General features: G+C 33.6%; 1 protein-coding gene across 1 annotated transcript in view; it reads left to right on the plus strand.

Moving 5' to 3' along the window:
- Window positions 1-10151, plus strand: part of LOC144440001 (hemicentin-1-like) — a 17349-nt gene extending 7198 nt beyond the window's left edge. The window contains exons 5-15 of the mRNA XM_078129230.1: window positions 267-542; window positions 1348-1608; window positions 1835-2101; window positions 2407-2670; window positions 2914-3225; window positions 3806-4087; window positions 4390-4533; window positions 4848-4872; window positions 5176-5270; window positions 5591-5721; window positions 8016-10151. Of these exons, the coding sequence (XP_077985356.1) occupies window positions 267-542; window positions 1348-1608; window positions 1835-2101; window positions 2407-2670; window positions 2914-3225; window positions 3806-4087; window positions 4390-4533; window positions 4848-4872; window positions 5176-5270; window positions 5591-5721; window positions 8016-8159 (2201 nt within the window). The 3' untranslated portion in view covers window positions 8160-10151. The remainder of the gene's footprint in view (window positions 1-266; window positions 543-1347; window positions 1609-1834; window positions 2102-2406; window positions 2671-2913; window positions 3226-3805; window positions 4088-4389; window positions 4534-4847; window positions 4873-5175; window positions 5271-5590; window positions 5722-8015) is intronic.
- The last annotated feature ends 722 nt before the right edge of the window (window positions 10152-10873 follow it).

A 10873-nucleotide genomic window follows, 5' to 3' on the forward strand; every position in this document is an offset into this window, starting at 1 on the left:
GGTGATGACATTACTAATACCAAATATGCATGTCTTGACACTCTCTATTTCTCAAGACAAAGGGGTGTGTGTCATCAAATGTCGTTTTTTCAATAGAACTTGGCTCTCACAGAAATACTCAAAATCGTCGAACACGGACGATAAAGTGCTGCGGGATTTATATGTGATTACAAAGTGTGCATAAACCAATATAACTCTACAAAGGCAGAAAAAAGTCTAACTGCACTTTTCCAAATTGAAGCTTTACCACCTTTAATCCATTTTAGACAAACCACATCTGGCAGTCATGGTTATTGGTGATGCAAGCGAAGATGGCAAAGTTATTGATGGCACAACAAACGTATCAATTAAATGCGAAGTTGAAGAGTCCAATCCACAAGTATGGTTTACCACATGGACAGATACAGAGGAAGATGAACCGTTGCTGAGGTTTGACACAATAGATCTAGATGACCATGGTACCTACACATGTAAATCTAACAATACATTTTGGGATGGTACACAAGGTCAAGGGCAGACAAGCATTAATATTGATGTACAATGTAAGTAGGCATTATAGTATTTCCTATTCGACTTTCCGTATATTTATTGGTGGAGAAAATATATTATATTTGTTTTATAGCAGCATAAGTTGAATTGTTACATCTAACTATAAAAGCGGAATGCATAGTACTTCCGTTGCTGTAACAATCCTCCACCGCACCCATCCCATCCCTGAAAACAAGTGAGTTTCTACTATTCGTGTACATCATTACTGTTCGTTTGTATGTCTATGTGTTTGTCTTTAAGAATGTATATATGTATGTATGTATGTATGCATGTATGTATGTATGTAGGTAGGTAGGTAGGTAGGTAGGTAGGTAGGTATGAATGTATGTATGTATGTATGTATGTATGTATGTATGTATGTATGTATGTATGTATGATTATGTTGGTGTTTTGTTTATTATACAACAAGAAATGGTCATATTGTGACGAAAATCAAAAACAAGTTCCTTCATTTACAGCAAATATAGAGTAGATCGCAGTGTTAACCCTAGGGTCAACTGATCACTAAGATAAAAGTAATAGATATTGGCTATTTTTTATGATTATGAGATGAAGGTTTGCACTTCAGGTCTATAAATATTGAAAGAATAATTTGTTAAATTGTAGCTATCTAGCCTTGATGCAGTATCATTAAAATCTGAGGTAAATAAAAAAATTAGACCCTTTCATCGAATTAGATATGTATTAATCAGCTTGTTCTTGATGTTGATTTCCATTACTTATCTTTGTCTATACCTGTCACTCATCATTATTTGTTATTTAAAATATGTTTACTCATTACTCCTTTTTCTGTTATAGACCCTCCAATCGTCAATATAGTGGAAAATAGAGGAATTGCGGTAGAAGGGAAAGTGTTCACTGCATACTGTAATGCCATTGCGAATCCCACGGCTGCCATATCTTGGATACACCGAGGTGCGCTTAATACCAGTGGTGAAGAACTAAACATTGAAGATGTCACCAGAGACCACAGTGGAGAATACATTTGCCAGGCAGTTAATACGTATTGGAATGGATCGACTAATACCGTATCTGATGATGTAACTTTAGATGTTCAATGTAAGTATTTGAAAATAATCACATTCTGGGCTTTCCCTACTGATAGCATTTTAACATGTTATACATTGTCGAATATAATGAATTCCATAGACATGATAAGTATACCTAGAGGTGCCTATCTTGTATATGTAGAGTAGTGGTGTAATTATGTTGTTTTATTATTAAAAGTTTATACAACTATAATTACAATGGAGAAACTATAATTCTGAAATATATTTCTTTACAGATCCCCCATCAGTTGAGGTTCTATCACCACTAGTTGTCTGTAAAGAAAGAGAAACAGTCACTTTAAGCTGTAGTGTAGTTGACGCCAATCCGATGGAAACTAACCTAACGTGGATTTTACAAAATGGTAATATTTATTCAAATGCCAATGTGTCACTTGATGACATTAAACGTGAACTTTCTGGAAATTATACCTGCGATGCAACAAATATCTTCTACGACAATTCAGTTGGATATGGAAGTGGTGTAACAACTGTTGACGTTCAATGTAAGTAGATATACATTTCAGCATTTATTTATCACATTCTAAAACTTCAGCAATGCAATTATGTTATTGTTTTTAAGAGCTAGCTGGAATTTTGGCAAAAAGCAATATTTTTTGAGTGAACTATCACGAAATTTTGAACAGAGAGCCGAAAAATATTAAGGGGTTGTAATAAGGCAAGGGAAATTGACACACCTTACTTTTCAAAAGTCCCAATCATTTGTTTGCGTGACTGAACTGTAAATATCATATTATTGGCATCATAGCAAGTCTGTTTTCTAATATTTCGAATTGTGTTGAATTGACAGATTATCCTGACGTTTCTGTGAAACTGGATCTTGTACGATGTAAAGAAGGTGATGATATAACATTAGAGTGCACTGTAGATTCAAATCCACCACCTTCAGAGACAAAGTGGACAAAAGATGGAGTAACAAAGTCGAACAGTCTAATACATGCAATCAATGACGTCAAACGTGATGACATGGGGGTTTACAACTGTACAGCTAAGATTAAATTCTATGATGGAGCCGATGGCATTGGTTTCAATGTAACGAATGTGATTGTTGAACGTAAGTATCATAAATATCTTCTTTTTTTATTAGTTTTTACATTGATTTATAATTAGTCTTTCTTATTTTTGTTTATTTCCATGTCTATTATTTAGAACAAAGTTATTATCGCCATTTCATTTCCTTCGTAAAGTATTCATATGAATTTGAGCTATCGTGTTGTCTCTTCATACATTACAATAATTCCATGAATACGTATTGCATACATGTTTACTAGGTGACAGCGTTTTTGTTACTCCACAGACTTTCCGATCGTTCATATATTTGGTCCTGAAAATGCTACAATAGAGAATTCATCTAACAATTTGACCTGTACTGCTATGGAAGGATTGCCTAGTCCAAGTAAGATTGAATTGGTGCACGTGAATGATACTGGTCCTACCATTGTGAAGACAGAAGAAGCCGAAGAAGGTGAAGGTGTTACTACACTTACCTATACCATGGAGAAAACTGAACGATGGAGGAATGGAAGTTATTATTGTAATGCAACGACAAAATTCTATGACGACTCAGAAGATAGTGAAATTGGGGTATTGATGGATATGTTAGTTTATTGTAAGTACATGTCAAATCTAACTTGATCGATAGGAATCATCGTCATTTCGTGCTACAAATGTGTCAAAAAATACAAGCATAGCACTGTCGATACATATGCAATATTTCGTATGGTGTAAGAAGAGTCAAAGTTTCCATATTTAATTGTGTACCGGAATCATTTGAAACGAAGTGTGTTATTTTGACGTATAACCACCAGTGACATGTTGGTTATAGGTACTCGGGGTATGGTCACTAGTTAGGGGTGTCCGTATAACAAAAAATGTATTCCAGATAATGAACGAGAAGGATAAAATGGGGGCCAGTTTTAGTAGAGAGCTAGTCACAGACTAGCACTTGGTCTGAAACTATCTACAGACAAATAGAGATCAACGACCGTTACCTCCAAACCACACTGAAGTCACATGAACTGGGAACTCAGCATGACTTTTGTAATGCGTATTCATTTCTGACGATGCTTTAATATGCAAATTTGTATTACAGATGAATTTAAACTAACCGCTTGCAGTATACATACAGAGGTTTGCTAAAGACATGCTAAATCATTATTAATCTTTTTTACGTCCATTTTTATTTCAAGATGTTCCAGGAATATTGAATACTGACAATGAGAACACTGTAATGGCAGAAATCGGAGAGACAGCTGAACTGATATGTAGAGTTGATGCATACCCTGATGCTACAATTACATGGAAAGATAAGTCTGGAGGTCGTGACGTAATAGAATTTGAAGGAACTGTAACAACTAGCACACTTACTCTAAACAAGGTTAAGAAATCTGATTTTAAAACATACACGTGTACTATTACCAATGGTGTAGGTGAACTCATAACTCATGATGTGAAACTCAGCGAAACAATAGGTAAATAAATGTGTCTTTCTTTCATATATGATTTTTAAAAAAAAAACTTTTTATAAAACCTTTTCTTCCTTTTCAACAATGTTTGTACTATAATATTTAGCTTGTTATGTGCGTTTGATCCTGACAATCGGGTGGTATATCAACGTGGATATTCATTTAATAGAATCCATCCTGCAATAAGCTTTTAGAATGTATTACAGTTGTCTTCAACATTCATCTCAATATCAATCCAGTCAATGTCACATGAAATCAACAATATGCATGTACATGAACTTATTATGAACAATTTGTGTATTTTGTAGCTGAAAAAATCACCGATGATTTAGACGTGGCAGCAATTAGTGGAATTTCTGCAGGCATTTTCTTGTTACTGATAATGGTGATCATGTTATCGGTTCTCGTTCATCGACAACGAAAGAAAAAACGTCAACGACCATCTGGAGCAGGTAAGATTATTTCATTGTCCGCATTTCTACCATGACACATCTATACATCGTTTTCACGATCGAGAGTTACTGAATGTATAACAAGAACTTTGTACAGTAAGTGTACATATTGGCAATGCTAAATCATAGTGATATCTTTACTGATATATTTAACTAAACTTTATTTATCAGTTAGTGTCATGATTGTAATTTTTGTTTGAAGTCATTGTAGAAATTCTTACTCTATGTTATTGGAAAATAGAATCAAATCAGAAGTTAAATGTAAAAATATAATTATTCTAACTATTTTAATGCACCGATCGTTTTTTTTACAGAACTTACAGCGCTTGATCCTGTAAGGTATGTTATCTTGCATATTTCTTACTGTAGCCCTAAAACGCGGGAGGTACGTCAGATATAACCATATTGTGTCAATGAAGTACTCATAAATCGTCAGTGGAAAGCGTTTATATTTATTATATTTATAAACATTTATAACATGTACACTCTCGCGTTGTACATAACCAATGCCTATAACCAAAAGAGAGGAACTAAACATATGAAAACACAAGCCTATTTCACTCAACTTGAAATGTTGCTACTTTGATTACTTTTTAAAAAAAGTATGTTTACCATTATAAACTGAATTTTTTCTCATTTCAGAATTGATGATGCATTTCATTCCGGGGAAACCAACACAGCTTTCATGCGATCTGCACCAGATGGTGGGGGAAACAATGTTGGTAATCTCTACACAGGTATTACATAATACTTTACTTCACGTTTCCAAGAAACATGCCCTTCACCACACTCCACCGTACGAGTTTTATTTGTATTTGTATTTATATTTGTATTTGTATTTACATTTATTTTTTTTTATTTTTTTATTTTTTTTCACCATATTTATAAACAGAGGAGGAGTTTTATATTTAAAGAAAAGTGTACTTATAGTTACAATTAGTCAAAGTATGGAAAAAGTAACCGTATCAAAGTACTAGCTAGCAGTGTGATTTCCTTGGTTATTATGTACTGCAATTTACATAACCTAATTATTTAATTTTTTCCGTTTCTGATTCAGACAACACTTCAACATTTCAATCTGGAGCCACTAATGATAACAACAGAATGAGTAAAAATGTTGAGGATATGGATGATGAAAATGTTGGCGCCACATATGCAAAGTCATCCAAAACTCCTCGTCGTGATCAGGTAATGGTAAATTAATAAACTATTCAACATCTCCTTATCTTGACACATTTAAAGAACGCCAATACAGAGAGGTTGTTACAATTCATGATATCATCATCCGGGCTTTTCAGATAAACCCTTACATACTTCTTAATAAGACTTTAAGTTGAAAAAGTTGAAATTTTTTTACCGAAGTGCTATTTTATAAACCCAACATGTTGCTGTGAGTTGATAACAATAATCAATACAAGTGTACTACCAGATGTAAACTGAATGTCTTCCGTAAGGGCAAAGTTTTGAAATTGTTGTTCCTACAGACAATTATTGGAATACAACAGAACATATGTAATAAGTTATTTTTCTCATTGATTGCTATTTGCTCATTGCTGTTAGTGATCTCCTGGCCAACCACAACATGTACTGTGACATTTGTTGAGAATGTAAAAAAGAAATAAGCGCGTCGTCGTACCACTTTAGACAAATTTCCTGATGAGAAACTATTTTCTCCTTTTTAATATTAAATTTGAAGCGTGCATTCTTGAGATATAGCCTAATTACCGAAAAATATTAATTACGTAAATTGCTCATTAATAATCACGGGATTTTTACCAAAACCTATTCAAGTCTTGCCATAACCCTACGAAATACATCATTACAATTTCGTTTGAATTGAGCAAGCCGTTATGGAGAAAACGATGACACAGAGAGACACACAGACACACACACTTCTACCCATAAATATATCTTTTCCTTACGGAAGAAAAAATGACAGAAATACGTCGAGTTGAAATTTCTGACATTTATCATCTAAGATCACATGTCAATGAGAAGTTAGTTTTATCAATACTCGTGGGTATACTATTATATAAGAAGTAACAAGAAATAAGTAAGATGTAGGAATTGTACATTGCTTCTCTTGCTAGCACTGTATAACTAGTCGACTGTTCTATTGAAACCAGACAGCTTGGTGACTCTGGTGACTTGCACGCTCTTTCTGTTTACCAATCGTTAACCCTAGGTTGAACTCTCCGATCCCTTAGTATACAAATGTACTAGCTACTACGTATACTAGTTCGTGTATTTAGTTCATCGTGTACGCAAAACATCTCCCGTTCATACCCGGAACATGATATTTCAGACGACTGGCAGAATAACTCAAAATCCAAAACACGGTCTTGGCATAGATACATACTCGGACCTTTTAACTAGATGCATGTTAACGAATGGCAATAACACATGAGTGGCATCACTGTCACCAAACATGTCAACATTTCCACGTACGTACGTACGTACGTACGTATGTATGTATGTATGTATGTATGTATGTAATGTATGTATGTATGTATGTATGTATGTATGTATGTATGTATAATACATTGCTATTTGCGGCCATTATTAAAATCCTTTCAAAAAAATTAAGAAAAAGTAATTAACAAAAAAGTGTCTATTTTCTTTTAAATCTTGTTGTAATGTTGAATAGTTTTTTAAGAACTCATCGACTGTATTCGTTTTACTGTTCATTGAGATGGACATACAATATTATGTATTGCAGTCCCGTTGACATGTTTGAATGACAGTTGTCTGAGCGTTGGTGTATATTGTTGGATAGATAGTAGTATGCGTGTGTGAAAGTATGCTCACCTTCATGAAAATCGTCTTGCCAAATGAGATCCCCTCACTATTCGAAATTCCACTAGTAATGTTGTGACTGTTGATAAGAAATCAAATGTCTCACGAAGCTTTCCTCAATTATTAAACAAGTTGTCTCAGTTAGCATTACCTGCTCTATTGTGTGGATACTGTTGTCCCACCTATTGAAGATGGAGAGCATACCTGACCTAAATTATATTTTCATGCAAAATGCAAACAAAATATTTGTGTTGTAATATTAGAGCAAATTATGACAAACTGTGGCGTGGGAAATGAGTGACATTCATTTGTAAATGAAATTCTAAAAACATCATTTCATCACATGCTCTGTTCCTATCCTCCATATGGCGTGATGTACATGGAGAAATTGAAAAGAAAAATAGATACCAAATCAAGAAGTATGCTTGATTCTCTGCGATATAGATATAGAAAGTGTGATCAATAACAACCAACACAGTGTCAATTTTCCTTCGATAATTCTTGTTGCTTGCTTAAATTAATTCATACATTAATGAATACAGTCGATGAACTCATAAAAATGTTTCAACATAGCATTGTTTAAAAGGGAATACATATTTAACAGTTACCAATTACCTATATGTAAAAAAATGGAAAGATAAAGGCCGTGAATTGCCACATATTATTGCCTGTCTTCATTTGTCTAGACTGGTGCCAATCGTGGTAGTATCATCTATGCAGACTTAGACCACTCGTTGGCCCAAGGACAACAACGTCCCATGAAGAAAAAACCTGAGACAGAGGAAACAGAATATGCTAAAATAGACTTTGCAAAATTGTCAAAGAAGTGATCAGATTTCATCGGATGGATGGATTGATGGTGGTGGGAGATTGAATTTATCTTTCGGTTTCATTAGTCAGTAATTTTTTCAATCTAACTTTAGATACATATTGTAATATACATTGCTATCGTGGCTTTGAAGTAAACAGTACTAGTCATAATATAGAACTTCAACGTCATAATGTATATTCTCGTAGAATTATGGATTTGATTTACGTGTTGTGTTGATCTTCAAAAATGATAAAATGAATGAACTTGATTGACCTTGATATTGATGCAAACAGAAGACAATTTATTGCTAAGAAAATGATGTGTATACCACATGTCCTTGTGGCGGGAGGGGTGGCGATTGTAGGAAACAAGACACCATTAAAATACTAGCGTATTCAGGGTCAAAGTTTATACAGGCAAATTAATCATGTATGGTAGAGATACCACGACCTTACAACTTACAAGAGTTATTGTCAAATTGTGATCATTGAAAGTACACGCGGTGTATGTCTTTCTAAGGGGCGCGCTAAATGACGTTGTTGTTCTCTTTAAATTACAATATTATACACATTGAACAGAATTAGCAGGAAGAAAGTGATTTTAATTCATAAATAATTCAGTAGTAACGATGTGGGGACGAATGGTTGTTGGAGGCGGGACGTTTATCTTAGACAACAAAGACAGTTTTTTTATCACATTGAAATATTTTTTGTGTGTTTTAGAGTAAATGGGATCAAGGGAACAATAATGTAATTCCTTGTTTACTAGTTTCGTTGTTTGTAAATCATTTTGTTTTATTTACAAAAATGTAATATTTATTGACAACATGCTACAGCTTATCAAAAAATTAATGAACATTTATATCCACATAAATCAATGTATGACATTTCGCTCATATGATTATGACATTGATAACTTTGAGAGAACACAATATGACTTAATGCTAATAGCAACTATATAATTCGGATAATTGAGTCAGCATTTGTTTAAATGTGTTTCCTGATAGATCAATTCCTTTTGACAATCATAAACAAATGTCCGATTACAGTCTTGATGTCACCAGTAGAAAGATGGCATTGACTGAAAGTGGTTTATGGGTACCTATAGTAGTTTGTATTGATATTTTATGGCAATATATTTCTTCTTAATTCACCATTGCTGGTGTGTCTAATAATTATTGTCCATTTAAACATTGGCATTTCATTTCATTTATATTTTGAAAATAATTTTAATGGGATATATATTGAAATTGATAATTTACATATGGTGTTGCCCATACAATAATTTATATTTCTAGAATGTGATATATTTGATAACAAGGTGTATCTATTTGCTATTAATAATAAGTATTTGTTATTCTTAATGCACACTGCATTTATTAAGCAGAGTAAAAATCAGTTTACTTTTTAGAGAGATATGAAACTCATTAACAGGTTGAATTTTGTAAAAATTGTACCGACATGCAAAAGTCAACTACATGTTGTTAACACAAGAAACTGTAGTTTAGGAATTCATTTACTAGTTCTAGTAAAAAAAATATACTATACAGTACTGTATGTCTGGAATAGGAATGCGTCCATTCATCTAGAATAATGCCAACTGCATCATGCTCGATTCTATTGGACTTTTACATTTTCAAAACGTTGCTCGGTAGACACATTCATGTGTTCATTGTTTTCGTTCGGAAGTTATAATCTTTTCAACGATTATAACCGAGAAACTTAACTATTGAATCCTGCTCGCTATACTGGCTCGTTAGATATGTTATCAGACGAACGACTTGTCAAGCCAAATAGCAATGTTACTGGACTAGAATTTACATTACATATCACTTTGCCGATATTATGTAAACAGTCAAGATGAGGAATTAATCATCTCAAAGTATATTTCTATATCCTGGGTGTGTTTTATTTGCATATGTTGGGCTAACTAATTTTCTTTCACTTTTTAAACAAGAGGTTAACAACAATAATGAATTAGTTTGATTTATATGAATAAAGCTACGCTTGTGCTGCCATAATGAATTATTGACTGTCATTTTTGTCAATATCTGACAACTTAGGTTTGTAGAAGTATTTTTTTTCAGATTTTGGACCAGGCAGGTAATTTATCAATTTTGTTTAATTGATAAATTGAAATCGTAGAACAGTTGTGTAGAAAATCAGACGGCAATCGACAGCATCAGGGAGACGGAGTGTAATGATAATAATCTTATATCAAAGTAAACCATACTGAATTAAAACATTAAATGTCAGAACTTTTAAATAATGTGTATTGGTGGACACTGAGAGCTAAGAGAGCTATGTCAACTTTGACCCGACAATCCAAATACTTGTACATGTAAGAGCCATATATCACTCCCAGACTATTCACAGCTTCAAACCTTATAATTCAAGACAGTAGCACGGCTGGGCAACATGCTAGCTATCAATACTAATAGAAAACGAAGTTTGAATAACATTGGTGTATCGAGTTGTGTAAAATAGCAGCGGCAACAACAAGAACACGAATGCGTTTCAATGCACTTTGCGTCGATCTAGGTGTCTCCTCAGCCCCTGTAAAGAAGCTGAAGCAGTGGAAACAATGTCATGTATACTAATGGTTGTCAGAGTGTTATATTCGGAATAATTTATGACCTCTATATTAGTGTGAAATGAATATATTTACTGATTATCAGCCATATTTAATGTTGTACCAGGAGTGAGAATTAGTCGGTGATAGGGGAATCGTATT

The sequence above is a fragment of the Glandiceps talaboti genome, chromosome 9 (genome assembly GCF_964340395.1).
Source record: "Glandiceps talaboti chromosome 9, keGlaTala1.1, whole genome shotgun sequence".
Lineage (NCBI taxonomy): Eukaryota > Metazoa > Hemichordata > Enteropneusta > Spengelidae > Glandiceps > Glandiceps talaboti.